The following is a 14,297-nucleotide window of genomic DNA, read 5'->3' on the forward strand; positions in this document are numbered from 1 at the left end:
TGAGAAGTGAAAGTGAAGTCACTCAGTCGTGCCTAACTCTTAGCAACCCCATGGACTGCAGCCTACCAGGCTCCTCCGTCCATGGGATTTTCCAGGCAAGAGTACTGGAGTGGGTTGCCATTGCCTTCTCCGAACTAGAAGCATAAATAACACTTAACTGTGGTTTTCTTCAGCGAGAAATCTAAAATTTAAGAAGATTTGTTATAGGGACTTCTATTTCCCACAAGTGGACTAAATTATTTTAAATTAAAGATTTATAAAATTTCCCTTTAAGACAACATAGCTCTTCTTAGGTGACAAGCAAAAAGCATTTTAAAAGATAGGAGACTAAAGTAATCCAGATCATTAGTATGGTCGTGTAGATTATTTAATATATAAAATGTAGAGAAAATTATAATTTTTATAATTGTAATTGAAAGTATTATAAATTGTAATGTATTATAAACGTACATACTTATAATGTGATATTTACTATCCTATTTTATGAATATTATTGCTGAGGCAATCTGAGCACGGGTTGGAAAAGAATTTCCAGACAGAGTGCATTTCAGAAGGGAGTGAGTTTTTTAAGAACAAAGAGCAGAGATAATGTGAGCACTCTGAGTGCAGGGGGCTGACCTCCTGACAGAGCAGGGAAAGCCAACTTTGTGTGGGTTAGTAGCCACTTTTTATAGCCTCGAGACAAAATCCCTCCTGGAAGGCTGCCGTTAGGTGGCTGGTTAGGCTGCTATAGGCTATATAAGGTGTTTACTGAAGTGGGCGTCTTTGACTAATTTGGCATCAGGAAGCTTGTTGCTAATGATCAGGGGCTTTTGACAACAGTTACAAAGGAGCTCAATTAGCTTTGGAGGTGTCCTTGGTTCTGGGCTCCATTTCTGTGGCCTTGGGGCAAGACTCAACAATTATCTTTTATATAATTATAATATTATCAGTATAATAAATTATAAAATAAAATAATATTATGCATATTGTGCATGTCCCAAATGACATAATGATATTTATTCAGCTTTCTTCTTTGCCAGGTTCAATGCTAAGCATCTTATAATGATTTTCTCTTATATAATCCTCTCAACATATCCTAAGGTAAGGGCTATACTTATTATTCCCATTTATAGCAGAGGAAACTGAGGCTCAGAGAGATCTCTTAGGGAAGCTTAGAAGCAGTGGGATAGAGATATAAATCCAAGTGTGTTTGATACCAGAACACAGGGTCTTATCCTGCATCCAGTTAGAAAAGATTGGAATGCAGACCAGGGAATAGCGAGCATAAGAAAAGTGAAATGCCAGGGAGTGTTTCTCAGGCTGTACATGGGGAATGGGGGCTAATCCATTGGAGCCTTGGTAATCCAGACCAGGTGACATCTGGTGACCCCGGGCCTAGATCGAAGGTGCTGGCCCCACTCTTTGTGCCTCATTGCCATGTCTGCAAAATTGAGGAAATAAGGACTTACTGTTTACAACCAGGCAAAAGGACCTCAAGCCTGTCAAGATCAAGAAAAATAAGGATAATGTGAAGTTTAAAATTTGATGCAGCAGATATGTTTACACCTTAATTATCACAAAGAGAAATCAGACAAACTGAAGCAGTCCCTTCCTCCAGATTTGACAGTGAAGAAGCTGAAACGAACCACGTGTGCTGGTTTGAACTGTATTAAAACTTTAAAAATTAAAAAAAAAAAACAAAGTCACTAAGGAGATAAATGTTGAGGACAAGAGCAGTGAAACTTACCTGTGACTTTATATAAACTGAAATGAAGATGACCCATTAAAGATGATCAAAAGACAAGCTGAGCCTGAAGCAGGGAAGATAAGCAACTCCTGGGGAGGCCAGATGTCCCCTGGAAAGGGACAAACTGAACTGATTGTCAAGAAGATAGTTTTGGGCAAACAAGGAACATCATCAAGATTCCAGATCTTTGTGAGCATGAGTTGCCAAAATAAATCCTCTCCTGAGTGCTATATTCAGTTTTGCCATTTGCTTCTGTTGGGACCAACACTCTATTTGTTCACGTACCATTTACTGAGGGCTTCCCGGGTGACGCGAGTGGTAAAGAACCCACCTGCCAATGCAGGAGACTTAAGAGATGTGGGTTCAATCCCTGTGTGCGGAAGATCCCCTGAAGGAAATGGCAACCCACTCCAGTATTCTTGCCTGTAGAATCCCACGGACAGAAGAGGCTGGTGGGCTAGAGTCCATGGAGTCGCAAAGAGTCAGACACGACTGAAGCAATTTGGCATACCATTTACTGAACATCTACCAAGCCCTGTGCTAGACTCTGAAGGCAGAGACATGAATGAAACATTGTCCATGCCTTTAAGGAGATTCCAGACTGGAGCAGGAAGACAGACATGGAAAGTGATTCTCACAATTCAGAGTAGCAAGGATTCTGATATGAATTTCCACAGAGTGCTACGCGAAGGCAGAAGAAGTGTATCTGTCTCTGTTGTGTACATTAAGGAAGACTTCCTGGAAGAGGTGACCACTTGAGCCCAAAGAATTGCTGGAAATTAGCTAGGTGGAGAACAAGTAACAAGTAGTAAAGAGCAAGAACATGGGTAAGGGATAAGGAGGTGTAAAGAGTACACCACAGTGTTCATTGTCAGACATGGCTGGAGCTATGGGAATGAGTGTGGGCTCCACCAGGGTAAAGCCCACTCTGTGTGTTGTTCTGCTTTGTTACTGTAGTATCCAGCACAGTGTCTGGCACATGCTTCCTTCTATTTCCATAAATGCTCTATATCCTGTGAAGGTACCCACCTGGAACCCCTGACTCTCCAGAACCCAGTCAAGAATAGAACTGCTAAGTTATAATACAAGGGCATAGAGTTCATAATGGAGCAAGTATTTTTCTTACTTGGTGTCTCTGTATTCTTACTGATATTGTGTGTGTGTGTGTGTGTATATATATATATATGTATATATATATATATATATATACACACACATATATATATTTAAAAGGTCAGAACTCCAGTGAGGAGTGTAGGAACAGAGGGAAGAGATGGAGAGGGAAGAGATGGGGTCTTCATCTTCCCTTCATGGGGTCTTCAGTTATTCAGTGTGAATAACTTAAGGGTGTACATCTCTAAAAGAACTTTGGCAATAAACATATCTACTGAAAAGTGAAATTTCACATTTCTTAGAGCTTTGCCTTTTGGAGATCTCCTATTTGTAAAAATACAATTTCATTGCTATTTGACATTGGAATTGTACAACAAAGAATGTTGCTCACCATCCGTTTCTACAAGGATTAAGTCATTAGCCACTCCAGTGATTGACCAACAGTGCATCCTGATAGGAATTCAGGATGAAAAACAGGATGGGGCTCTCTATGCTTTGGAAAACAGGCCCCTTAGTTAGGGTGTATTTTTCAGGATCAATTTTAATGAACCCAGATTCTTACATCTTCCCATACATAGTAAAGCACTAAAATCATGAACTAAGATACCTGTTCCTTATGACTAGCAATCATCATTTTACTAAGATATATGCTTGACTGCACGTATTCCCTCTCCAAAATCATACATATGTTGGCCTCTCCTACACCTTTGGAGCAGTTTCTCAGAGTTACAGAGAGATACTTTCTCAGACTGTATTCCTCAGTAAGATCCCTGAATAAAACTGAAACTCACAAGTCTTTATGTTTTCTTCTTTCTGTCCACAGAATGGTCAGAAATACATGTTGAAAAGAAAGAAGAGGTCTAGGGAAGTTAAACTTAAAAGTAACTTGCTTGTCAAGAAGTTTAATCTTCCATCTCCCTTCTATGTCCACAAATGCTCTATATCCTTTGAAGAAGGTTCCACCTGGAACCCCTGCCTCTCCAGAACCCAGCCAAGAATCCGAACTGCCAAGTTACAAAACAAAGGTCATAGAGTCCATAATGGAGCAGGTAATTTTCTCACTTAGTGTCTCTGTATTCTTACTGATGTTTTGTGTGTGTGTTTGTATATGCTTAGTCGTGTCCCACTCTTTCTGACCCCATGGACTGTAGCCCGCCAGGTTCCTCTGTCCATGGAACTTTCCAGGCAAGAATACTGGAATGGGTTGCCATTTCCCACTCCAGGGGATCTTCTCAACCCAGGGATTGTCTCTCCTGCATTAGCAGGCAGATTCCTTAGCCCTGGACTACTTGGCAAGTCCCAGATATTTTACCCAGGTCTAATAAGTTTAGTTGTCTGGGTTCTAAGGTAGAGAATATATAAAGCAGTAAATTGACTGGAGCAAGAACAATTATATCAGTAGTTATCAATTACTGAACATCTATTGTCTACAGGGTACTTTACTGGCACATGCCTCATCAAATCCACTCAATAACCCCCGGAAACAGAGGCTCTAAGAGCGGGAAATAACTTTCCTAAAGACACAATGAAATGTAAGCAAATCTGACAGATAGGAAGACCCAAACCCAGTGCCTAATCCGCAGGAGGAATTAACAATGAAACAGCAGTCTGGGGCCATTCTGTGTGTGGGATAAGCTCTTCTAGTTCCCACAGTTAGCATGGTAGCCAATGTTCACATGCAAAAAAGCTCATTCCTGGAATCGTTATGAGAAAAGATTGCATTGTGTCCACTGTGCTCTGTTCAGAGTAAGAGAACTGTGTTACATTTCAGAAATAACAGAATTTGGATAAGTGGGTGAGTTTTGGCTTTGTCCACGAGCTTTGACCTTGCGCAAGCTGCCTAACAACTCTGGGCCTTGTTTCCTCCCCTGGATGGTGAAGGTTATTGTTTGAATCAACAATCTCTGAAATTCTTTGAGTTCCAGGCAACTTGCGCCAACTCCTATCTCTTGGAAGACCTTGGCTGTCGAACCCGAAATCCATTCAGGGCTGAGAGCGCCACCTTGTGATTCAAACTTGTGAGTGAGATTTTTCACTTCCTGTGCCCAGCTAACCCAGTTGACAGTTCCAGTTTAGACCTGCAGGATGGTTTTTTCCCCTAACTCCTGGAAATTGCTTTTTAAAATGTTGTGAATATGTCCATTTTCCTGGAAAGAGGGTATATAGTTTTCATCCAACATTTCTTAGTCCCCCCTTTCTTCAATCGAAGTTTTTACTACTGTCATTGAATGTGAGGCCCAGAGCAGAAGTGATTCATTCGATAAGCATGGGCTTGAGGCTATGACTTTGTTTGGAAAGTTATTTTATTTCTCTGAGCCTCAGCTTCCTCATTTATAATATGTAGATAAGATTAGTGCCTCCTTCTGAAGTTTGCTCAAAGGATAGGAGAAAATCCATGGAAAGTGTGCCTGGCAAGAGCAATTAGTATATATTATGAGGAAATTTTCTCAAAACTCTTACAAGAGGGACTTCCCCAGCAGTCTAGTGGTTAAATTCTGCCTTCCAATGCAGGGGGCATGGGTTCTGTGCCTGTTGGGGGAATTAAGATCCCACATGCCATGTTGAGCAGAGACAGGGAATTCTCCCAGAGAGGGAATGCAAAAATCTTAGAGTGGAATCAGGCATCATACACTTTGTATTTGAGAAATGTGATAGAACTTATGCAGCACACAGGAGAAAGAACCAAAGCAAACAAAGATCAGATGCTGGGACCCTAAGAGGTTGGGAATTCCTGGCTACACAGCCAAAGGAGTGTGACTTTGGAAAAAGAAAAAATAATGGCATAAAATGCTACTTGACCACATTCCAGGCAAGTGCCTTGGCATACAGAGAGCCCAGTCTAAGTGAAGAGAGGCAGGCTTTTGTAAAATGCCAGCATCTCAGCCTCACAGAAAGTGAGAACAATCTCTTTCCAGAAGATGTGAGTGGAATTATGGTTGAGGCAGAGAGGAAATTAGAAAAGAGGTGCCCCAAGTTCTCTGAGTCCCTTCATAGCTTCAATGTCTGTTGAATGGCCATCACGTGATGAATGGGTTAACACTATGTGGTTATCTCCGTACACTGGAATATAATTCCACCATAAAAAGAAGTACTGATACCCGCTACAACATGTTTTGCTAATTGAAAACATGCTAAGTGAAAGCAGCCTATTGCAACATATTCTTTGATTCCACTTATATGAAATGTCCAGAATAGGCAAATCTGTAGAGAAAGAAGGTAGGTTAGTGGTTGCCAGCATTTGCCTGTTGCAAGTGGAAGGAATTGAGAGTCATAGCTGAAAAAAGTCTGAAACTGATTGTGGTGATAGTTGGATAACTCTGTGACTATACTAAAAAGTTATAGATTTTAAATGGCAGATTGAAAGTATGGCATATGAAACATACCTCAATCATTATGTTGAAAAAAAATTTTATTGAAAGTCACACATCTGGGTAATCCTAATAGATGGATCTTCTATCATTACCTGGGCTTCCATGGTGGCTCAGCTGGTAAAGAATCTGCCTGCAGTGCAGGAGACCCAGGTTAGATTCCCTGAAAGAGGAAATGGCTACCCACTCCAGCATTCTTGCTGGAGAATCCAATGGACAGAGGAACCTCGCAGGCTACACAGCCCAAGGGGTTGCAAAGACTTGGACATGACTGAGGGACTTTCACTTCACTATCATTACTTCCTATCATAAACTTTGAAAACAAGTGTTACTGGATATATAATATTTCAATGGGTGCATATTAGGTAACCAGCAAAGACTAGTCTCTGGAAGTTGCTGGGTCTGGTTGTCTTTGGGGAAGAGGATAGAAGCCTGGGGGAGGTGGGCAGATGACTTACTTTCAAGATATAACTACATTATAAAAGTGCTTGGATTTTGTTTGATTTTTTAAAATTAAAAATCTTATTTTTATTTTAATTTAAAAATTAAAGTCTTATTTTAGGCTGTTCTGGGTCTTCATTGCAGCGCTCAGGCTTCTTACTGCAGTGGCATCTCTTGTTTCGGAGTATGGGCTCAGTGGTTGTGGTGCTCAGGCTTAGTTGCCCTGCTGCACATGGGATCTTCCTCCACTGGAGACTGAACCTGTGTCCCCTGCGTTGGCAGGCAGATTCTTAACCACTGGGCCACCAGGGAAGTCCTGATTTGATTTTTTCGTCACATCTATTGAAGTATCTCTGTTCTCTGTCCTGTCTATGTATCATTTCTCCCTTCATTGTTTTGTCACTTTCCCATTTTTTTCTGCATTAAAAAAATTTGTGGTAAAATATACATAACATGGGACTTCCCTCGTGGTCCATGGCCAAGAGTCAGCGCTCCCAATGCAGGGGCATGGGTTCCATTCCTGATCAGGGAACTAGATCCCGCATGCTACAATTAAGAGTTTGCATGCTGCAACTGAGACCAGCACAGCCAAATAATAAATAAATAATATACTTTTTAAAGTATACATAACATAAAATTTACTGTTTTGAGAATTCCCTGGTGGCCTAATGGTTAGTATTCTGGGCTTTCACTGCCATGGCCCAGGTTCAACCCCTGGTTGGGGAACTGAGATCCTGCAAGCTGCACGGTGTGGCCAAAATGAAAAACTAAAATAAAATTTACTGTCTTAACCTTTTAAAGTGTGTGGTTCAGTGGCATGAAGTACATTCGCATGGATGTGCCACCATCACCACCAACTATCTTCAGAATTCATCTTGTAAAATGCAAATGAGAGACGACAAATTAAATATCTCCTCATTTTCCTATTTACCCCCTCTCCCCCTTTACTCTCTGTGTCTAGGAATTTGACTTCACTGGGTACCTCTGAAATAACTGGTATCATACCGTATTTATCCTTTTGTCACTGCCTTATTTCACTTAGCACAGTGTCTGCAAGGTTCATCTGGACTTTTTTTTTTTTTAAAGCCACTAGCATTTTATTAATTTTCCAGTTTAAAAAAAAATAGTTATCAAAAACACACAAAGTCTACTTTTAATATAGAATTAAGGGAAAAAAGCAGGAATGAAAACTCCCTGTAAAATGTCATCACAACTTTGCATTTAAAAAATCATATATTGGAACTCAGCAGAAAATACTAGAAGTTTCTAGTGATGATGGTAATTACTTCTGGATGACTATGGTTACATTTTATTTTCTCTTTTTTCCCCCATTAGTCTAGAATGAGCATAAGATGCCTATGTTGATAATCAGGAACACAGCAAAAGCTATTTAAAAAACAGACAACTTCGGGGAAATGCTTCATCAAGCTTTCTCAGGGTACCTTGAGTTTGCTAGTTTTTTCTGACCCCGTGGATTCAATACATTTGTAATTGTCAATCCATATGTCTGGATTTGGAATTAAGAAGATAACAGTTATGTTGGCCAACAGATGCACTCAATAGGTGAGGGTAAAGGAATTTCCTGGTGGTCCAGTGGCTAAGATTCCATACTTCCAATGCAGGGGGTTTGGGTTTAATTCCTGGTCAAGGAACTAGAGCGCACATGCCATAACTAAGAGTTCGCATGCCACACCAAAGATCACAGATTCTGAGTGCTGCAACTAAGACCAGGTGCAGCCAAATAAATTAATTAATTAAAAAAAAATAGGTGAGTGTGAGAGCAGAGAATAGGACTTCTTTGTTTGTTTTCCCTTGGTCACACACATGCAGGATCTTAGTTCCCCGGCTAGGGATTGAACCCATGCCCTCAGCAGTGAGGGTGGCTGTCCTAACCACTGGACCACCAGGGAACTCCTGACAACAGGAGTTTGATGGGAAAATGTATTCACCTGAGGCATCTGATACAGCTGGCTCCCAGGCATTCTCCTCCTGGGTAATCCTGGCAAGTTTCCCACCTTGGAGTCATCTCATAGGAACAAAGTTCCAGTGGTACAGGCTTGGGAGAGCTGACTGTGCTTATGGCTCAGTAACTTCACAGGGATAACTTGTAATTGGCTGTTGTGGAAATATTTACACTATGGAAACTGACAGACACTATACTCTCTTCTCACTGCCAGGAGTGATTCCATGTTCACCAGCACATGACTGGGCTCCTTTCACCCCTTAGGATGAGTGAGTCTTCCATCTCTTGTCAGTCCCTGGTTAACCCTTTCTCAGGGGACTGGTAGGATATTGTCATCCACCTTTTAGTACTTCTTGAAGCAAGGGGTTCGGAGCCAGACCCCAGGGCCAGGCTGCTACTCAAGCTATTCCCGACTGGCCCATCCTTTCTTGAGCCCCCAAGAGGTTAAACAGAAAAGCAGGTTGTTGCTAAGAAACCTTTCAGCGTTACCTCTAGGGAGGGGACTTGGCAAGAGGAGTAGTGGGGCAGAAATAATAGGTGGCTGGATGGCTTCAAAGACCCAGGATGCTTCAAAGACTGTTGGCTCTGGAGTCAGGCAGGAGCCCCAGCACAGTCCTCCCACCAAGACTGATCAGGATGACACTGCCTCAGATATATGTTCAAATCCAGATTCCCCCTTTAACTTAAGATGTAAATTGGTTTCTCTGAGCCATCTGTCAATTGGAAATTTTAATGCCAACCTCTTAGGGTTGTGCTAAAGATTCAATGAACAGACACAAAGCACCTAGCATAGAGAGAGTTTTTTCAATTCTTAGGAGGTGAAAATGAAAGAAAACAAAAGTAGCCATGCATAGCAGCCTGAGCTAAGAGGTGTTTGAGCCTCATGTTTAATATCTAATTGTGCGATTTAAAAGTCCTGACAGGTTCTGACAGGGTGCATCTCAAATAGAAACCCTAAAGCGATGCTTTAAAGACTGAATCCCTCACTTTATTTTCATGACAATCTCATGATGTAAACATTGACCATGGGGCTTCCCTGGTGGTTCAGTGGCAAAGAATCTGCCTGCATTGCAGGAGATGCAGGTTTGATCCCTGGGTCAGGAATATCCCCAGAGGAGGAAATGGCAACCCACCTAGAGAATCCCATGGACAGAGGAGCCTGGGGGACTACAGTTCATAGGGTCACAAAGAGTCAGACACAACTGAGCACGTATGCAAATACAATAAACATTGACCATAAGGTACAGATAGTGAAACTACGGCTTTGAAAGACTCCTATCTTGCTAGAGACCCCATAGTGAACCCCCAACTCACCCCCAACATCACTGTACTAGGTAGGGCATTTTCTACTGTCCAGAGTGGCCTGGAACACAACCGGATGTTAGGGCAGGGTGTTTCCTAACAGGTCCTCTCTCAGAGTCAGTCACAGCCTTGCTCAAACCAGAGAGAGTGGGTGTTACCTGCACCAGCCCTGTCCCAGCTCTGAGTGGTCTGGAGGCTTCCTTTGAGCATTGCTTAGGGGAATGCCCATGTCTGTTGGCCTGGTGACACCCAAAACATCCAGAGTGTAAAGAAAGAATTATTGCCTGCCATTCCAGTTCTACAAGGATCAAGCCATTAGCCACTACAGTGGCCCATGACAGTGCACCCTCCAGGAAATTCAGGATGGGAAAAAAAAGCAGGAAACATTCTGTGCTTTGGATATACAGCCCCTTGAATAGTTAAGATGCCTATCTAGGGACTTCCCTGGTGGTCCAGTGGTTAAGAATCCGCCTTGCAATGCAGGGGATGTGGGTTCAATCCCTGATCAGGGAACTAAGATCCCACATGCTGTGGAACAACTAAGCCCTCACTCCACAATTACTGAGCCTAGGTGCTTGAGTCCTTGTGCCACAACTAGAGGGAGAGTCTGTGTACCCCAAGGAAAGATTCCGCATGACACAACTAAGACCCGAAGCAGCCAAAAAAAAATTTTTAAGATGCATATCTAGGGAAAATTTCAAATGACCCCAAATTCTTGCATCTTTTCATACACAGAAAAAAACATTAAAATCGTTAATTTGATATGTCTGTTCTTCATCATTAGCAGTAATCTTTAGAAGCTTGACTACTTGTTTTTCCCAGCAAGAAAGTTCATATATAACCTGGCTCATCCCTTACCTCTTCAAGCGGTTTCTCGGTGCTATTTGAGAGACTGTCTCTATGGTTGTGATCCGCGGCTGTGCACTTACTTTTCTTTCAAGTCAACAAGACTCTGTATAAGCGACAAGATTGGAACTTGCTTTGGCAGGAATTGGAGTCAGACAGACACAGGTTCCAGTCCTGGCTTTACCACCAACTGGAGCTTAACCTCCTAGCTGTACTTTCTCGGTGAAAATGGGATTGAATGATTTTTAGGTCCAAGGGTTGGAGGGAGGGACCAGTGAGATTAAGTTTCTAAAACTGCTTTAGAAAAAAGCCCCAGCTATGCAAATATGAGGTGCCTATAATCACTGTTGTAAAACATTGTGTAGGAGGTTGATCCTTCTAGGAGTGGAAAACTGGGTGTAAGAGCAGTGTGTTTGATTCAGCAAATATACCAGGAGGGCGTGCTCTGAGCAAGTTCCCTGTGAGGCACCAGTAGGGTCACAGAAAATTCCAGACCCTCAGCTGAAAAACTTGCCCCCTATTGATTTTATTTGTATCTTGTTAACTTCAGGTGAGGATGTGAGATGTCTGTCAGAAAAGTTTGAGGAGATGTAATATCAAAACCAATGAACTCTCATTTGTTTATTTAACAAATATTCATTGGGTGGTACCTGAGGTAACAGGTGCTAGGAATACAGGACCTGTGCGTCCAGGATAGACTTAACTTTCCATCACCAAGTAAAAGATGAAAAACAAAAGGAGAGGAACGAGGAAAACTTTCAGGAGCTGGCTGAAGACATAAAATCATTGAACAAAAGAGGGAGGAAAAAAAGGAACTGTGCAACTTTATGTCTCAGTTCGTGGGCAAAACACATTTTTATTGGTTTCAAGAGGATTTCCTGATGGAAGAAGTATTTCAATAAGGGGTCTTCCGGCAACAGAATGAATGATTTTCTTAATAGCATTGTTTTCTTTATTTTTTCCCCAACAAAAATTTACAATGAGATGATGGGGAAATTTTCAAAGATAGAAAAGTTGAAAGGATGGGAGCTCTCATATATTCACCTCCTAGTTAATTCACAGTTAATATTTCACTATGTTAGCTGCAGGTTTTTTGTTTGTTTGTTTGTTTGTTTGTTTTTTAAGAGTAAGTTTCTGTTAGGGCTGTTTCAAGGATCATCTCTTCCTCAGGATGTCATAACCGCATTTTCCCTAGGACAGAGGATGGGTTAGGGGTGTGGCAGGAAGAGGGGGATTTTAGTGTGGGAATGCAGTTCTCTGGGAACCAGACTGGAGGGGGGGGGGCGGGGGACGACTAGAAAAAACAAAAAAGCTCCCAGCACCCAGTTCCGCTGCCCTCGCGCTTACTGTGTGGTCTCTGCCGGTTAGCCAGAGGACCAGAGTCTCGTGGCAGCTCTTGGCTGGAAGTTCTAAAGGATCATCTTTCTCCTGCTCCAGACCTGCCGTCCTTCTGCAAAGGGTAGAGAAAGGCAGCGATGGCGGCCCAGGAGTCCGCCCGGGGGCACAGGGAAACAACTGGGAATCCCTAGAACAGCTAAACCGAGGGGACCGTGAATTCTGCAGCTTGGCACCAGCCCGTCCGAGTCGAGACGGTCCTTCGAGTGCCGCAGCCTGAGCGCCCGGGAGGGAGCAGCCGGCGGGTCGAGTGGGGATGCCGTCCTGCGGCAGTTGCAGGGCTCTGCGCCGCCCACTTTCCCCGCGACTCAGGGCCGCTGTCCCGGGCGAGTGGGCTCGGGGAGGGACCAGCCTCGGCGCTCCGCCCCCGGCATGCCCCGACCCGACTCGGCGCGCCCGGGCGCGCGCCCTTTGCATAAAGCCCTCCTCCTCGGCCAAGGTAGAGGAAGTTGGGCTCCCGCCTGGATGGGAGGCGGGAGGGAACTCAGCTCCTGTTGTTTTCCGTCAGCGGGAGTGGGTGGCGGGCGCAGGGGGCGGGGTGCGCCCTCCCACCACGGGCTGGGCTCTCGGCAGGGACAGTGGCGCTTGGAGCCCGGCGCAGCTTCTAGCCCCTGACATCGGGCTCACCCCAAGCATCCTTCCTGGGGGCTGCGGAAAGTGGAGCTACTCTGCCGTTCCGAGGACTTGGGAGGAGTACTGGGTACCCCTGGGGAGTGCACATCCAGCCGAGACGGAGCTTGAGTTTCCCGAAGGGCCCCTGCCCGCATCTGGGGCGAGATGGCCGCAGGCGTCCGGGCGTCCGAGTCCTGGGTTCTCGTCTGCTTCGGAGCGCTGCTGGCCCGCTGGGTCGCCGCAGGTAAGGGGAGACGATCTGGAGGCAAAAAGTTGATGCGAGGCAACGGTGGGGAGGGGAGAGCCGGGGACCGAATTCCCTCCGACTCCCTGGATCCAGTCGTGGCCGAGGCCTCGAAGTCGCCCTGGGAGGGTCTTGACTTTCCTGCTTGCAGCTCAGCTTTTTGCAGGAAGGAATTTTACCGAGCCCTTGATAAAGGGCAAGACATCCCTACCCTCCTTAGAGTGGGCAGCAGGCGAGGCTGCAAAGGGCCTGCGGAGGTGAAAATTGGGGAAACTGAAGATGGAAACGTTGAAGAGGTGTGAAATGTTTATTTTTATTCTTTTTTTTTAAAACGGCGTATGTAAATTCGTGGTTTGGTTTTACGTGCTGCGCTGGTTCTCAAACTCGAGGCTCCTTCAGTTTGCTCTCCTCTCCTCCCTCTGCCCAAGGTTGACCTCGCCTTGCACCTGTAACCTGTGATTTCCCTACTCACTCCCGCAAGCCGACCGGTGTGGACTATGGCAAAAATTATGCTTTTCTCCATTACTTAAAAGAAACGAAAAAACTTTTACTTTGAAATAATTTCAAACTTATAGGAAACTTCCCCTACACTTGACATTGCCTCTTACTCTTGATATGATTGGCGAAGAGTCTTAACTTGCTTCATCTGTGATCTGCCTTGGAGCAATAAAGAACAGACTGTTGCTTACAAAAACATTTTGTTGTTGCTGTTGTCTTGTCGCTAAATCCTGTCTGACTCTTTTGTGACCCCATAGACTGTAACTTGCCATGCTCTTCTGTCCATGGCGTTTCCCAGGCAAGAATACTGGAATGGGTTGCCATTTCCTTCTCCAGGGGATCTCCCTGACCCAGGGATCAAACCCATGCCTGCTGAATTGGCTAGCAGGTTCTTTACTACAGAGCCACCAGGGAAGCCCTTACAAAAACATACAGAATTTTTAAAAGGTTGAAAAAATATTTTTGAACTTAATTCACCAGCAAATGCATGTCTTTTGCATTCAGGGCAGTGTGACAAGCAGTGAGAGGACCTGAGGTGAGGGAAGGGAGATGGAGTTTGCCAGAATACTTACAGAGCCCTATTTTCAGGAGTCACCCAGTCCAGTGTGGTCTGCTGATCTCTTGTAGGTGCCTAGAGGAATTGCCCGCTGTGAGCTTCCCAGCAGCAAGTGCCAAAAGTTCCTAATTGTGAGGTTCTCACAAGTTTTTATTTTGCTTTCTTTTTAGCAATTATTTAAAAACAATAAAATTCTCATAAGCTAGATTTCTAGTTTAGGTGGGAAAATC

The 14,297-nt window shown here is 43.8% G+C and overlaps 1 protein-coding gene across 6 annotated transcripts in view; it reads left to right on the plus strand.

Moving 5' to 3' along the window:
- The first annotated feature begins 12,057 nt into the window (after positions 1–12,057).
- The window catches only part of VSIG10 (V-set and immunoglobulin domain containing 10), a 42,765-nt gene continuing 40,525 nt past the window's right edge, over positions 12,058–14,297 (plus strand). For 2 of the 6 annotated variants that reach the window (XM_061384877.1, XM_061384876.1), the window contains exon 1: positions 12,060–13,013. In XM_061384877.1, the coding sequence (XP_061240861.1) occupies positions 12,414–13,013 (600 nt within the window). In that variant the 5' untranslated portion in view covers positions 12,060–12,413. Of the gene's footprint in view, positions 13,014–14,297 lie in introns of all 6 variants that reach the window. The other 4 variants (XR_009730386.1, XM_061384875.1, XM_061384878.1 and 1 more) reach the window with 3 other exon arrangements.

Source organism: Bos javanicus, chromosome 17 (assembly GCF_032452875.1).
Source record: "Bos javanicus breed banteng chromosome 17, ARS-OSU_banteng_1.0, whole genome shotgun sequence".
NCBI lineage: Eukaryota > Metazoa > Chordata > Mammalia > Artiodactyla > Bovidae > Bos > Bos javanicus.